The sequence below is a fragment of the Hemibagrus wyckioides genome, linkage group LG05 (assembly GCF_019097595.1).
Source record: "Hemibagrus wyckioides isolate EC202008001 linkage group LG05, SWU_Hwy_1.0, whole genome shotgun sequence".
Lineage (NCBI taxonomy): Eukaryota > Metazoa > Chordata > Actinopteri > Siluriformes > Bagridae > Hemibagrus > Hemibagrus wyckioides.
The window spans coordinates 23,178,170-23,195,082 of record NC_080714.1 but is presented as its reverse complement, the minus strand read 5'-3'; the positions used below and the strand labels follow the sequence as shown (position 1 = coordinate 23,195,082).

At 35.2% G+C, this 16,913-nt stretch overlaps 2 protein-coding genes across 10 annotated transcripts in view; one reads left to right on the top strand and one right to left on the bottom strand.

The window, feature by feature from the left end:
- dab2ipa (DAB2 interacting protein a) overlaps window positions 1-3,667 on the top strand; it is a 119,754-nt gene extending 116,087 nt beyond the window's left edge. For all 8 annotated transcript variants that reach the window (XM_058389815.1, XM_058389816.1, XM_058389817.1 and 5 more), the window contains one exon: window positions 1,145-3,667. In XM_058389815.1, coding sequence (XP_058245798.1) covers window positions 1,145-1,312 — 168 coding nt within the window. In that variant the 3' untranslated portion in view covers window positions 1,313-3,667. The remainder of the gene's footprint in view (window positions 1-1,144) is intronic.
- Window positions 3,668-9,455: 5,788 nt separating this feature from the next.
- On the bottom strand, window positions 9,456-14,204 carry endog (endonuclease G). 2 transcript variants are annotated; one of them, XM_058390752.1, is made up of 3 exons: window positions 13,471-14,201; window positions 11,261-11,370; window positions 9,576-10,589 (listed from the first exon to the last, which is right to left on the bottom strand). In XM_058390752.1, exons 1-3 carry the CDS (start codon window positions 13,996-13,998, stop codon window positions 10,310-10,312), a joined length of 918 nt encoding a protein of 305 aa, XP_058246735.1. In that variant the 5' UTR covers window positions 13,999-14,201; the 3' UTR covers window positions 9,576-10,309. The 2 variants fall into 2 exon arrangements, with proteins under 2 accessions (XP_058246736.1, XP_058246735.1); XM_058390753.1 differs by lacking the exon at window positions 11,261-11,370 and having other exon boundaries at window positions 9,456-10,585; window positions 13,471-14,204.
- Between the last annotated feature and the right edge of the window lie 2,709 nt (window positions 14,205-16,913).

The window sequence follows — 16,913 nt, the reverse complement described above, 5'->3', positions numbered from 1 at the left end:
CATTTTGACTCTGACATCAAGTGTGTTTACATTGGAAAACTCTCCGACTGGAAATTCCCAATTCGGCTGTACAGATCTGAGACGGAAAGTTTTCTTTCTCCCTGAGCTATATGTTCAGTGAAACTGAGCGAGACCATGCAGTTTTTATGGCTTGTAAGAAATCACTTGCGTATGACAGCAGCACCCCCTGGTGCTCATAATAAAATAACTCAGCAGCCTTAGAAAAAAGATGACAAAGCAAGACATAGTCACCGACGTATGCAAGTTTCCATTGTATTTCCAAATTAAGACTATACAAAGTAATTATACACCAGTCAGGCATAACATTATGATCTAATATTGAGTTCGTCCCACTTTTGCTGCCAAAACAGCCCTGACCCGTCATGCACTGTGTATTCTGACACCTTTCTATCAGAACCAGCATTAACTTCTTCATCAATTTGAGCAACAGTAGCTCGTCTGTTGGATCGGATCACACGGGCCAGCCTTCACTCCCCGCATGCATCAATGAGCCTTGGCCGCCCATGACCCTGTCGCCGGTTCACCACTGTTCCTTCCTTGGACCACTTTTGATAGATACTGACCACTGCAGACTGGGAACACCCCACAAGAGCTGCAGTTTTGGAGATTCTCTGATCCAGTCGTCTAGCCATCACAATTTGGCCCATCATCAAACTCGCTCAAATCCTTACGCTTGTCCATTTTTCCTGCTTCTAACATATCAGCTTTGAGGACAAAATGTTCACTTGCTGCCTAATATATCACACCCAGTAACAGGTGCCATGATGAGGAGATCATCAGTGTTATTCACTTCACAAGTTATGCCTGGCAGTGTATGTGTGTCTTCAGTGGTAGGTGAATGCTTTGAATTTTGCCAACTCAAGTAGGTTTCCTACTTTGGGGGGAAAAAGACATCTGCAATAGGAAATTAATAAACACCTTCTGACCAAACAGATTTGAGAACGGACAAATCCACTTCAGAGTTTCAAACAAGGGTCAGCTCAGATATTAGGTTGATGTTTGCCTTTCCGTCTGGTTATCTCGGATTGCATCATCTCCCTTGGTGTTTGCCTTGGTGTTTCTTTACAATAAATGTGAATCTCTTGTTCTTAAGGCTTTCTTATTTGTCTCTCTTTGTCTGTAGGAGAAGCGGATAGCATCTCTGGATGCGGCTAACGCTCGGTTGATGAGCGCCCTGTCTCAGCTGAAGGAACGCTACAGCATGCAGACGCGCAACGGCATCTCACCCACTAACCCCAGCAAACTGCAGATCACTGAGAACGGCGAGTTCCGCAACAGCAGCAACTGCTAACAAGGGAACCAAACCCTGTCGGGTACAAGGGCTACGGGTAAAAATAAAGAAATCTATAAATAAATAATTAAAATGAACACACGGTGGAATACAATCTGGACTCTCTGGAATGAAAAGAGACTGGCAGAACTTGTGGGACTTTTTTTGGCTTTAGAATGACTTTCAGAGTTGGATGGACAAGTTTTAATCAGTCTTACATTTGTTCGTAGTACAAAATAACCAGAAAACCAGATGTGTGAAACCTAGTGGTAAGATCAGCTTTTATTAGTAGACATAATGTCTGTTGTATGCTTCGTGTTTTTGTATGAACAAGCCAAGCAAAGACGACAAACTGGGTGACTGAAGCCTGAACTTGGTTATGAAAGTTTGCTAGTTAGCAGGACGCTAATAATACAAATCTATTATTATTATTATTATTATTATTATTATTATTATTATTAATAATTATTATTATTATTATTATGTCGAAGCACTTTATTCAAGTGTTTTTGATTTTATTTGATTTCTGATCGGCCAAATGGTTCCTTTTTTTGATGTATTTGTACATGTTCATTCGTTTTCTTTTCTTACATATGACATTGGTTTTTTTTTTTGTTTTTTTGCATGTCTCAAAGCTACCAGAGCTAACAGTAGCACAAAAACATATTTTATTTTGGTTTTGTTTTGCTTTTGATTTCATTTTTTTCCCCTATTTTTGTACATAGACTAATTCGAGTTGATTTGTATTGTTGATGTACATAAAACATACACTATGATTTGATTTGATTTTTTATTTTATTTTTTAGCAGAGCAGAGGGGATATTTTGTACAGTGTATAATTCCTGTTCCTGTTCCTGTGTTCGGTTCCTCAGTTCTGCGTTTATCGTGTCAGGCTTCTGGCTGTAAATTCAGGTGCCGCTTTTAGAAACAGCAGTGCTCTGAGAGAACTTTGCGTGAGCGCGTGCGTTCCCTCACTCATTATGCTAACCTCGAGCTGTGGCTGTGCTGTGGCGTGGGTAGAGAAAAACAAACAAACAAACAAACAAAAACGCTTAGCAATGTCGTTCTTGTGTAGGGAGAATCCAGAAATCATTTCCCCTGGATTTAATGCTTCAGTTTCGATCCATTATGCACTTTCTAGCAGTAGGAATTATGCGCGTTGACCAAAAAACACCCGACATCTTGCAATAGAGACTATCCATGAACACGCAAATAGAACGTGTAGCATTGAAGACGAGTGAGGAAATAAAGATGGCGGCATATATATATATATATATATATATATATATATATATATATATATATATATATATATATATATATATATATATATTCTTCCAGACGTGTAATAGTTCATTCTGGTCGTGTTATTAAAATGCAGCATGGCATGAATCGCTGTGTCTCTTCTTCAGAGTCGCACCAAGAGTTTTTAGCCAAGGTTGAACTGGAATTTCTGACGCCTTTTTAAACGGTATTTATATGAGAGAATGAACAAAATCATAGGGGAAAAAACAACAACAACAACAAAATCACAAATTGTGGTTTCTTCAACTTTCTGGATTCTCTAGAATTCATTTCCCAAGCTGTAATTATGAATTTGTGTTTTTATTTTTTTGTATTTATGATTTTTTAATTTATCTCCAGGGTCATTTTATTTTATTTATTTCAATGTGCAATTTGTTCGATTGACCCCGAAGGTTCTAGAGCGTTCGTGTTTATTAAAGGTGTGAATGATGTGATGGTTTGTCAGGTAGCTGAGATTCACGAACACTGGATTCTCAGTATTGCAGGACTTTCACTGTTCTTCAAAGTGGTCTTAAAAGTGCCCCTTCCGTTCCATTAAACATCCTTCCATCCCTTAACTACTAAGCTCAAATATTTTGTTTACAGAGATAAGAAATTGTGTTATATATATACATACAAAATATTATAATAATAATAATTATATAGTATATAAAAAAGATATTGCACATAAGCTTCCTCTATCCTGTTTCCCAGGTGAAGGCAATAGTACCACACACACACACACACACACACACAGGCCATAATGTATTCTAGTGATCCTGTTCTGCCACCTTGTGCACGGTGTCTTCTTTTACAAGGTGAAGCAGGCCAACAGCTTTCTTCGTCTGTTTTCCCCCCTTTCTGGCATGCAAAAAAAGCTCAACTTTCTTTCTTTTCTTTTTTCTAACATCTCACAAAGCCTTTTATATGTATGTTTAAGAGTAAAAAATTTGCTCCATGTAAATACATCAAGAGAAAAAAAGCAAAATAAACATACTAGTATATGGAGAGTCGTTTGTGTTAAAGAGAATGTTCAGTGCAATTAATGTACAATTGCTACTAGAATTATTAAAGTTTATTTAGCTATTTCAATGTTCTGCCCGTGTCATTTCTTTTTTTCCTTTATTATTACAATACACACTTTAAAGCTGCTACTTAATTAAGGAATGAATCGGCAACATGTGCTGTTAAATGAGTAAATAAGCATATTTTAGTTCACTCAAATTAGGTGCATACTCGAAGAAGAGAGACATTTTTGCTGATAGATACTTTAAAGGAATCATACGATGTATACTTAAAAAAAAAAAAAAGAAAATATGCAAGCGTGATTAAACTGAGCATGTATCCAAATATGTATTGGTTTGTGTTAAATTTTATTTTAAAGCAAGCCTGGGTAAATAAATAAAATGAATATACATGCTAAATAATGTGTGCACACAGGAAATAAGTACAGTATGCACAAACTTCAGACTTAAAAACAAAAATAGCTGAATGAATATTTACTCAATAAAGTTCACATTATTCCAAGGAAGGAGAAATAACAAGCTATAAATTCCATTAATTTCTGCATAAGTCATTTCTGAGTATGCATACTAAGCATACTCCATTTTTAAGTATAAATATTTTTTTATTTTTAACTTAATTCCTTTATTTTTAATTAAATGAGAAACTAATTTATTCTATTTAATTATATATATATATATATGTGTGTGTGTGTGTGTGTGTGTGTTCAAAAACATGTATACTTATTTTTTAAGTATGCATTCTATGCATATTTATTTTTTTATTTATTTTTGAGTATGCATGCTTGTTTTTTTAAGTCTGCATACTTTTTATTTATTCTATTTCAATTAATTGAGTATCTTGTGGTTTTTTATTTATTTAATTTAAATTTAATTAATTAATTAATTTAATTAATTTATTTGTTTATTTATTTGTTTGTTTGTTTACTTACTTACTTATTTCACTTCATGATATATATATATATATATATATTTATATATATATATATATATATATATATATATATATATATATATATATATATATATATCATGAAGTGCCACAAACAAACAAACCAAAATGTAAAAAAAAAAATGCATAGTAAAAAGTGTCTAAAAATATTGCATGATAAAAAGTCTGTATAAAAGTAAGCAATCAAAACCAGTTTCGTCGTCTTTTTATTTTTCTTTCAAAAATATTTAGCGTTTCATATACATTATTAAGTGGCATGCGTGTTTGCAAGGCACTGTATTTCTCGAACACACAATCAGACAAACATAGAAATATGCATTCACAATCATGCAGAATTAGCATGCATATGAAGCAGTATGCATTGTAAAAAATTAAGTGTGCAGAGTAATTATATCTATTTAAATAGACCAGGATATCAAAATAAATATACTACACAGAGTCTCCACCCATACAAAATAAGTGTAGGAAATTTGCATACTTCAATAAAAAACAAGAATGTAAATATGTATACTCTGAGAATAAATATACACAATTTAAACACATACACACACACACACACACACACACATACACCTGCTAATTCACAGGAAGAGACAGGAAGCACCTACTATCTAGCCAAAACATCTGTACTTATTTTTTTAAGCATGCACACTCAGGGGAAAAAACAACATATTCCATGTTAAGAAATAAGTATGCATACTATTCATACTTAAAAAAAGCAAGAATGCATACTCAAAATATAAGTATGCATAGTTGTTCTTTAATACATGAATCAAAAATAACTGAAAATATAAAATTGACCATGCATACATTTTTACCTTAAAAAAATGCTCCAAAATATTTATTAAACCCATCTAAGCATGCATAGTATGCACACTCAAAAATTATGTATGCATATTCAAAAAACAAGTATGCATAATGTGCCTACTAAGAAATTAAGTATGTATACTCAAGTATATATAGTTTAAAAAATAAGAACGCTTGCTTAATTAATGAATACATTCAAAGTGAATAAAAACTGCATCCTTAAAAATAAGTATGCATAGTTTTCTTTTTATATTAAATTAATTAATTAATTAAATTTTTAATTAAAGGAAAGTTTACTAAATAAAATTTACTGCTCAAAAGAATCAAAATTAGCTGAAAATATAAAGTTGAGCATGCATACTATTGTTTTCTTTAAAAAACACTAAAAAAATACTCAAAAATGTTTATTAAAAATACAATTTTTTTATGCATCCCTAAAAATCAAGTATGCATAGTATGCCTACTAAGAAATTAAGTATGCATACTCAAGTATATATAGTTAGAAAATAAGTATGAATAGTTTTATTTTTATATTAAATTAATTCATTCATTAAATTTTTAATTAAAAGAAAGTTTACTAAATAAAATGTATTACTCAAGAGAATCAAAAATAGCTAGTTGAAATACAATTCATATATATAGTTCAAATATAAAGTTGAACATGCATATTAATTTTTTCTTTAAAAAAAAATGCTCAAAAAATACTCAAAAATGTTTGTTAAAAATACTATTTTTTCTATGCATCCTCAAAAATTAAGTATGCATAGTATGGCACATTTGTGACGGTGTGATAGTCTCCAAGTGGCTCTGTCCACGGCTGTCTCCTGGTCACAGGCTGTCCACACAGATCCATCCATAGCAGCAGTGAGCACCACCAAGCAATTAGACTCCGACCAGGGGTAGAGCGTCTGGAATGATCGGGCAGGTCCACAAAGAAGAAGTGGTCACACTGGAAACCCAGAACACTGGAAGCTCAGGGAGTGGGATGTATAGCTCAACAGAGAAAGACAGACAGAGAAAGAGAACAATATTAAGTATGCATGTGATGTTTAAAGACAATGTAGATGATGTGTAAAGTGCAAACAGGGATTCCGGCAAGACTAGCTATGACAGCATAACTAAAAGAGAGAGCCAGAAGGTGACAGACATGAAGGATTCCCGGGACATAAAGCAACCAACCACTTCATAGTCAGCAAACCTGAGCGACTTGCGAGGGTGGTAAGATGACAGCATCCAAACATCCCAGTACACCAAACACTCTATGCCCATGAACCTTCCAGATCTGCTCCTTTACCTAAGAAAAACTATACATTGAAAGCTTGACATAAAGCTCTGCCCCCTGCTGTAGCCTTTGCTACTTGAAGTACTGCCAAATAATCTGCACCTTTTGATCAAAGTAGGCAGGGCGGATCATAAATATCGCTCAGGTACTGTGGCACGAGACCTTTTAGTGCTTCAGAGGTCAGTAATAGTTTTATAATCAATGCGAAATTTGACTGGGAGCCAATGAACTGCGTTCTTGTTTATGCTCCTACTGGAACAACCAGTAAGGCATTACAATAATCCAACCTAGAGGTAACAAAAGCATGAACTAGTTTTTCTGCATCATGAAGTGACATCACTGAGCGGTCTAAGGGTTTACTCCAGGTACTCCGGTTTCCTCCCACAGTCCAAAAACATTGTACATTAGATTGATTGGTGATTCTAAATTGCCCATCATATTTCTTAGCAATATTTCTGAGATGAAAGAAGGCTACCCTAGTGATATTATCTACATGAGTTTCTAACGAAAGACCAGAGTCAATAATCACACCAAGATCTTTTACTGCTGGACATGATGAAACAGAAAGACCATCCACAGTTACTCTGTAATCAGAAAGCTTACTTCTAGCTGCATGTGGTCCTAGTACAAGCACCTCTGTCTTATCAGAGTTAAACAGGAGGAAGTTAGTGAGCATCCACTGTCTAATGTCCTTTACACATTCTTCTGTCTTAATAAGCTGGTGTCTGTCATCTGACTTAGCTTAAAAATAAAGTATGCATACCCAAAAAATAAGTATGCATAGTATGCACACTCAAAAATTATGTATGCGTACTCAAAAAATAAGTGTGCATAGTATGCACACTCAAAAATTATGTACGCGTACTCAAAAAATAAGTATGCATAGTATGCACACTCAAAAATTATGTACGCGTACTCAAAAAATAAGTATGCATAGTATGCACACTCAAAAATTATGTATGCGTACTCAAAAAATAAGTGTGCATAGTATGCCTTCTAAGAAATTAAGTATGCATACTCAAAAAATAAGTATGCATAGTATGCACACAAAAATTATGTATGCGTACTCAAAAAATAAGTATGCATAATATGCACACTCAAAAATTATGTATGCGTACTCAAAAAATAAGTGTGCATAGTATGCCTTCTAAGAAATTAAGTATGCATACTCAAAAATAAGTATGCATACTCAAACATTATGTATGCGTACTCAAAAAATAAGTATGCATAGTATGCACACTCAAAAATTATGTATGCATACTCAAAAAATAAGTGTGCATAGTATGCCTTCTAAGAAATTAAGTATGCATACTCAAAAAATAAGTATGCATAGTATGCACACTCAAAAATTATGTATGCGTACTCAAAAAATAAGTATGCATAGTATGCACACTCAAAAATTATGTATGCGTACTCAAAAAATAAGTGTGCATAGTATGCCTTCTAAGAAATTAAGTATGCATACTCAAAAATAAGTATGCATACTCAAACATTATGTATGCGTACTCAAAAAATAAGTATGCATAGTATGCACACTCAAAAATTATGTATGCATACTCAAAAAATAAGTGTGCATAGTATGCCTACTAAGAAATCAAGTATGCATACTCAAAAAATAAGTACACATAGTTAAAAACTCATTTTACGCAATTAATATTGAATTCAAATTAATGAATACATTTAAAGTAAACAAAAAAACACTATGCATCCTTAAAAATAAGTATACATAGTTTTTTGGAATGTTAAATTCATTAATAAAATTTTTAATTAAAAGAAAGTTTACAAAATGAAATATACTCCTCAAAAGAATCATAAATAGCTGAAAATATAAAGTTGAGCATGCATACTAATTTTTTCTTTAAAAAACACTAAAAAATGCTCAAAAATGTTTCTTAAAAAATACTATTTATTTCTATGCATACTCAAAAATCTATCTATCTATCTATCTATCTATCTATCTATCTATCTATCTATCTATCTATCTATCTATCTATCTATCTATCTCATAGTTTTAAGTACCAAGGGTCAACCAGGGGACTTGCGTTATAGAGTTCTCAAGCATGTAAAATTGATTAAAACCCATTTCAGCATTTTGTGTTGCTGTTCTAAATGAACAGTAATTTCTCAATTTTCCAAGATTCATGGTTTGTAAAGTGTTGTATATTTAAATTGACTTAAATCATATGAATACAAAATTGTGCCATCACCATCACAACACACACAAACACCCACACACTCTTGCTGATTCACACCTATCTCTCCTGACAAAGAGAATATTGAAAATGATGAAAAAAGTTTATCAAATAAATCTCTCACTACTCAGAGGAAGCAGAAATAGCTTATACATTTTTAAAAAATGTTTACTTAAAAAATACTCACATTTTATACATACTAAAAAAAATAAGTATACATATACAAAAAGTATGTATGTGTAGAAAAAAAACTGAGTATAATTTAAGTAAAAAAATGAGTATGCTTGATATGCATATTAAAAAAAAAGTATGAATAGTATGCATACTCAAAAATTAAGTGTGCATAGTCTTATTTGCAATCTTTTCATTTTCATTTTTTTTATTAAATGAGTATCTTGCTATTTTCATACTGTATATATGAATGCACAAAAACATGGTTAAGCAGGCTAGAAAATACTCAAAAAATACTCAAATGTTTTATTCTTACTTCAAAAAATATTTATGCATAGTACGCATACTCAAACATCAAGTATGCATAGTTTTTTATTTGGATTTATGAACTCATTTTATTTTATTTTATTTATAACTCACTACGCAAAGGAAGCACAGATACAGCATAATATTTCATTTAAATATTCATACTTGAAAAGCATGCATGCTTAAAAATTAAGTATTAAACATTAGGTTTACTCACAACTTGAGTATGCATAGATGTTTTTACTAAGATATTATTTTTGTGTAAAATGCTGTTATTTCATTAAATCGTGTAATGCATCCTCTGTACTTTTGCTCTTCCGCTTCACTGTGCCTCATAATGCGTAAGAAGCTCTAAATCTGAAACCGGATTAAGATACACAACACAAAAATACAGGCTTGTGCTTGTGCTATAGGGAAGTGGAAGTGGAAACGGGAAGTGGTGGCTCACACAGTTAAGGCACTGGGTCACTGATCAGACAGTCGGGGGTTCAAGCCCCAGCACTGCCAAGTTGCCACTGTTGGGGCCCTTGAGCAAGGCCCTTAACCCTCTGACCCCAACCATCCAAGGATAGGAGATGCGAAGAAAGAATTTCACTGTGCAATAATGTATATGTGACAAATAATGACTATTTCTAAAATATAGAAACAATGAATTAAAAAAGTCTCAGTGCAGTCAAGTAATAAAAAAAATGTACAAAAGTCACAACAACATTTTTATTAAAACATTCAATACATTTGACAATTTTAGAATAAAATAATGTCATATATTAATCTTTGATTACTCTGATCTCAGTAGCTGAAATGTCACAGGGATCTGTCCTTAAACTCTTTTCAGTAGCTGTCAGTGATTCATCACAAATTGTGCATCAAGTTTCCCAAAACATAGACAATGAATTTTGATAATTCTCAAGTAAATGTAGCTTAGATTTCTTTTAGACCACACATTCATCTGTGTGTGTGTATGTGTGTGTGTGTGTGTGTGTGTGTGTATGTAGAAAGGCCTCACACCTTGGCAGTAATGGCCTGCAAACTGTTAGTCCTCTTAAGGATGTTGGGGACAAACAGCAACCCCGATGCTCTCTCGATACTCTCGATAGGCACCAGGAAGCGCTCGAGCGAGATCTTCTCATTGACAGGTGTGTTGGGCATCACATAGGGTCGCAGCTCCACCTCGCCACGCTTCTTCTCCAGTATCACAACCTTAAAGAAGTGTGTTGGAACTGCCACATGGTTCTTCCCGATCACCTGATACTTCACGTACATCTTTCCATCAGACTCCTGCCTGTGGAAAAGCACAACTGTCTTATAATTATTAACAGAAATATGAACATGTGCGAAAGAAGTATCTATTTGTATTTATATGTTGAATAAAAGCTCTCAATTGCCTGAGAAGCAACTTCATGAGTAGTACATTCAATCCTGTCACTGTACAAATGTATGACCAATGGATATAAACATTCTACACAATCCTGTAACAATGACAGATTTTTGTGAGGTAAAAAAAAAAAAATTCAAAACCAAGATAGCCACAACATTCAGAAACTTTTTTCGGGAAATATAAAGGAAAGTGTTCAGGCCTTTTTATAGTGGGTGTGTTTAGAATGAACCAATCACATTCAATGTTTAAAAGTCATCAATGAATGCACAATGCAAACAATAATTTACACACACACACACACACTCTCTCTCTCTCTTTCTCTGCTTCTATAAGTTCAAGTTAAATCAGTCAATCTTATGCACTTCCTTCTCATGGATTTTGTATTTTCTGTCATCACTCAGATCAGAGCACGAGTCAATTATTAGCAGTGTGACGAATACTGGACGTGATTACACATCTTTTCAGTCTTTTCAGTGGCGGTCCATCCCCTAAAATGTGACACGACTTCATTGACAAATCCAGAATCTAAAAGCAGTGCCAATGTGTCAAGGTCAGTGGCAGTAACTAGTCTGTACCTGGGCAGATAAAGGGGCCCTGAGCACACGTACACGTTCTCGTAATATTTAGTGAGAGAGCGGCAGTACTTCTCCAAATTGTTCCATGCATTCTGGTTTAGGTTAGGATTCTGTAGAGAGGGAAAAAAAAAACCAACAACAGACAAATAACAAAATCTGTAACAACATGTATATCTGTATATCTGTATACATCAAGGCCTTCAGCTTCTATTTTCACTTAAAAGACAAATTATTCTCGTCAAATCTATCACAATAACAACGTGGGCAAAGTAGAAAGTTGTGATTATGCTTTTCCTTTGTGTAATGGTATGAAAAACTATTTAAAAGAGGAACACTCGTGCAGTCTTGTAATCAGTTTTACACTCCGCTAATCAAATATACAGAATCGTGGATTAAAAGTAAATGTATGTTCGTATTGCTTTGTATCTTCCGGTGTTGAATGAGAATCAAGCGAAACTGAATTGGTAATAAAAGAAGGTTTAGGGATACTGAATTGTTTGCATTCGTTACATCACATTCATCTCCCGCATTTCCCTTTCACTCTAAGCTGTGTGTGCAGATCTATATTCTGTTTCGAGACAGGAATTCGTAATTCGCATAATTCTCCGAGTCAACAATTTGCTGACCTGAAGAATGTGCAGAAAGCAAGGCCAGGTATCTAAGCCATCTATTCGTCATGTTTGAAAGCTGAACATTACAAAAAGAACCCTTTAATTAGAGACACTGAATCCAATGTATCCTTACAAGCGTACCGCTTTTGAAAAGCTACAGCACAATACAGAAATTTTACCGAAGCCAAATTGAAGAATTTTTGATGTGATATGGTTCATAAACTGGCCTGCATTTTTTAATCCTTTTTCTAAGCAAAAAAGAAAGACCACTTAAGAGTTGGAAAAAGCTGTTAATTAGCTGACATCAGTGGCAGAGAGACGGGCACTGAGCAGACTCCTATCAATCATGGATGATCCACTGCATCCACTGCACAGCATAATATCCAGACAGAGAAGCAGATTCAATGACAGGTTGCTGTCAGTGCCCTGCTCCACTGACAGACTAAGGAGGTCATTCTTCCCCCATGCCATGTGACTCTTTAACTCCACTCGGGGCAGGAAAAGTCAGTGCTGGCATTACTCTTGTCCTGGCTGTGCTACAAACTGCACACTATGCACCGTACACTCCGGTTTGCACATTGTCTCATTACCTTTTGCACCTTTAAACCCTAGTTTTTGCACATTACATTACTTATTATCTCTTATACCTTTAATTTAGTATTTTTTGTTATAATTTATTTATTTTGTTATAATTTATTATATCTTTTTTTTACCCTTAAATTTCAGTATTTAGTATTTTTTATATCTCTATTTTATTATTTTTATTTATCACCTTATTACCTATGCTTGTGGATACTCCACGGGCTCCGTAAAGTATCTATCTATCTATCTATCTATCTATCTATCTATCTATCTATCTATCTATCTATCTATCTGTCTGTCTATCTATTCATCCATCCATCCATCTATCTATCTATCTATCTATCTATCTATCTATCTATCTATCTATCTATCTATCTGTCTGTCTGTCTATCCATCCATCCATCTGTCTCTGTCTGTCTATCTATCTATCTATCTATTCATCCATCCACCCATATATCCATCCATCTATCTATCTATCTATCTATCTATCTATCTATCTATCTATCTGTCCGTCCGTCCGTCCGTCCGTCCGTCCGTCCGTCCGTCTATCTATCTATCTATATATCCTTCTATCTATCTGTCTATCTATCTATCCATCCGTCTATCTATCTGTCTGTCTGTCTATCTATCTGTCTCTATCTATCTGTCTATCTATCTATCTATCTATCTATCTATCTATCTATCTGTCCGTCCGTCCGTCCGTCCGTCTCTATCTATCTGTCTATCTATCTATCCATCGATCGATCTATCTATCTAATTATCTATCTATCTATCTATCTATCTATCTATCTATCTATATATCCTTCTATCTATCTATCTATCTATCTATCTATCTATCTATCTATCTATCTGTCTCTATCTGTCTGTCTGTCTATCCATCCATCCATCCATCCATCTAGTTGAGTGTCTATAATGTGTGCTGGGAGCAGGGACACAACTAAAACGTGCAGGACATGATGTAGCCCAGGATCCTAGTTGATGATGATAGATCTAGTCATTAAGAGGATGAGGCAGGACCTGCGGTGCCACGTTGCTGAGGTAGAAGGTGTCATCCATGGCCTTCTGGCTCCATTTATGATTGGCAGCGGCGGCCAGGTGACCTCTGTCAAAGCCACTCCCCCTGTAGTCGCTGTTCGTCGATCGGTGGTAGACATGCACCGAATCATCCTCCCTAAAGTCGCACAGCTTCCGGTCGGATGTTCCGGTCAGAACTTCCGCATTGAGCTGCTCGATCACCCAGGCCGGTGTCCTGTTCCGCGGGTCATAACACGTGATATAAGACTCCCGCGATTTGATGTGAGACAGAGACGGAAAGCCGTACTTAGCCGCCGCAGTGGATTTGCTCGGGGTTAACTGACCATGCTGATACGGGATTATTTCAGACGCTGCGTTCACGCTTGGCATCGGGATGATGGGGATTCTCTGGAGAAGACCATCTTCAGGAGGAAAGCGGTTCGAAGCCCTGCTCAGAGCAACACCAGCACCGGCACCGACTGCCAAGGACACTCCAGAAATAAACCACCGGGAAAAAAACAGGCGCTGCATCGTTCACTTTCACAACCTGCAGTCTATTTACTAACGAATTAAAGTGTCTTAAGAGTTATTATTTTTCTGAATTATATTTTTCCGTATTTTCTGAACTCACTCACGTGTAAATTCAACGTGGGTCCGACAGCAGATACATACAGTAAACCGGTTAACCTCTTCGAGCTTGGGCGCAGGATTATGACGTCATGGCATGTCTTAAAGTGGTACTCTTAAAAATAATAAAATCTTCAAAAATCATATAAGAAATATGTCCATTTGTATAAATCTTTATGTTTTTGATGTGTGTATATAAACGTGATGTAGTAATCTGTTTGATATTGTTTATGATAATTCCTATCAAACTCCTAATTTTCTATACAGTACTGATATATCAGAGTTCTGGATACTGGCCTTATACGCAGTGCCAGTCTGATTTTTATAAACTAAGTTCACTGAGTTCACTCATTTATCTTCAGTAGCTGCTTTATCCTGGTCAGCGTCACCAAACGAGGACTGAGTGTGAGACGAGAATACACCCGTGGTGGGAACCCATTTAACTGCAGGACATAATACATACTCACTCACATGTTGGGCCATTTAGAGTAGCCAGTCCACATACTGACATGTTTTGGGGAGACAAGAAGAAACCTCAGAGCACTAAGGAAACCCATACAGACACCGGAAGAACACAGGAATCTCCACACACACAGTGATCTGAGCTCAGGATCAAATCCGGAGCCTGTGGAGGCATCAGTGCAGAAAATATGTCAAATCCGAACTGATATCTAGAGGTTTCAGGCCTGTGTCTACCATAACACCTACTGGGTCATTAGGCCCAATTGTAAAATAAGCATTATAATACTGTAATATACTGTACATTTTCAGAGACAAGAACTCAAATCACAAAAATTGCATATATTTATATTATATTTATATAATAGTATATTTAAATATCACGGGCACTATATATACACTACCAGTCAAAAGTTTGGACACACCTTTTAATTCAATGTTTTTTGTTTAGGGATTTATTTTCTACATTCTAGAACAATACTGGAGATTTCAAAACTATGAAATAACACACATGGACTTAAGTAATCTATATGTAATGACAACAAAAAACAGTCAGTTGTTATTTTAAGACACGAAGGTCAGGTGTTCTGGAATAGTTCTTGCAAGAACAGTATTGTCAAGTGCATTTGCAAAACCCATCAAGCACCATGATGAACCTGGCTCACATGAAGACCCTCCCAGGAAAGCAAGACCAAAACTTACCTCTGCTGCAGAGGGGAAGTTCATTTAGAGTTACCAGCCTCAGAAATCACCAATTAACAGCACCTCAGATTAGAGGCGTTATGACGGCTTTACAGAGCATCAGTTTGCACATCATGATGCTGCTCTCCTTTTTTTTAGGAACAGCAGAACCCTTCACCTGGGATTAGCAGTGCTGACTAAAAAGAGTCTCTCTTTCTCTCTCTCTCTCTCTCTCTCTCTCTCTCTCTCTCTCTCAGAGTGTGTCTCTGTCACTTTCTCTCTGCGCAGGTGGCTTTATGCATTTTTATTATGCTCAGCATGTCTGAGTCTGTGCTCATCATAGCCTAGTAATTGTTCACTGCAAAGCAAAACCAGGAATCTAACATTAATCAACACTTCTAATGCAGCTTTCAGCATTTAATAATATGTTTGTGTAGCACCTTTCTGAAACTCAAGGTCACTTCACAGAAAACCAACTGTGGTAACTGTTGATAACTAACAAATCACATCACGAGGGGTTATTTATAATTTCAGCAGATACTTTGAGGTGGGGGTGGGATGGGTGACTACAGATGAGCGCACTCTATGTAATCATGTTATTAAAATTTTAAAAGATCGTAGAACAACATTTTTTACTTACTTATTTTTTACTGTTAGTGCCATGTACATTGTTTATGGACTGAGAAACTCTGAGAACTCTGAGACTTGTTGGCATGAGGTTAAGCCTGGCACTACTTTAATGTTAGTGTAAACAGAAAGAATATTTATTCCAAAATTTCCAAGTGTTAAAATTAAATAAACACACAAACTAATTAATTCATTAATTAATTACCCTAAAGCTTCATTCCTTTTCTGAGGCAGTATTTCATTTGAGAAAATTCTTCTTCCTCCAGTCCTTTAAATCAGAGATAGCATGCTGTCCTGATGTAGAGTAACAAATCAGTGGTAGGTTTTATTGCTAGTATAAATATGGTTGTCATCAGCGTAGGAAAAACTGAGAATAAATCAACTATAGGTATGTAAATACATGTGTTATGATAAGAAGAGGACCAAGAGTTGATCCCTGAGGCACTCCGGGAGTAACAGGTAATGAGAATAAATGGTTCCCAACTTCAATCGCTGTATATCAGTGATATATGATGTAACCTAAACAACAGCTATGGCTGCACTGCTAACAGAGAAGACAGGACTGATGTATGCTTAGATTTATTACAAACAGCACAATGGTTACTGTGGGGAAAAAAATGGTCTTATTTGGTCTGGCAAACTCCATATTACTAGCCATTGTTGGTACAGCTCATATAGGTGTGAAGGTCAGGTGTTCACATATAAATGTAGAATAAAATATTCTATTGATTCATTTTCTTTGACATGAGAGCACGCTATAAAGCAAATTATCTTAAAAATATATATTAATATATTTATAATGGTTTATTATGCACTCTTTCTGAAAAGTTAGCGTTTCCATAGCAACAGCTAACTGACAGGGACTAGTATGCCGTATGCTTGTATGCAACCAAACAATCTAACTCTAAAAAATAAACTATTGATAAATCACTGATATTGTGAAGGATGTGTAAGGAATTGCTGCTGCTAATGCTTGTTTCTCTGTAACATGACAAGCTACATTCGTTTAGTAATAACTTCAGAAAAATGAGACAAACACGTACACTTCACAT

Excerpts from the sequence above, each read along its gene's own strand:
- endog (XM_058390752.1), bottom strand. The coding sequence starts at position 13,998 with ATGCAGCGCCTGTTTTTTTCCCGGTGGTTTATTTCTGGAGTGTCCTTG. Across the intron at positions 11,371-13,470 it reads TCAGCAACGTGGCACCGCAG|AATCCTAACCTAAACCAGAA; the intron begins GTCCTGCCTCAT and ends CCCTCTCTACAG. Across the intron at positions 10,590-11,260 it reads GGGCCCCTTTATCTGCCCAG|GCAGGAGTCTGATGGAAAGA; the intron begins GTACAGACTAGT and ends GCTTTTCCACAG.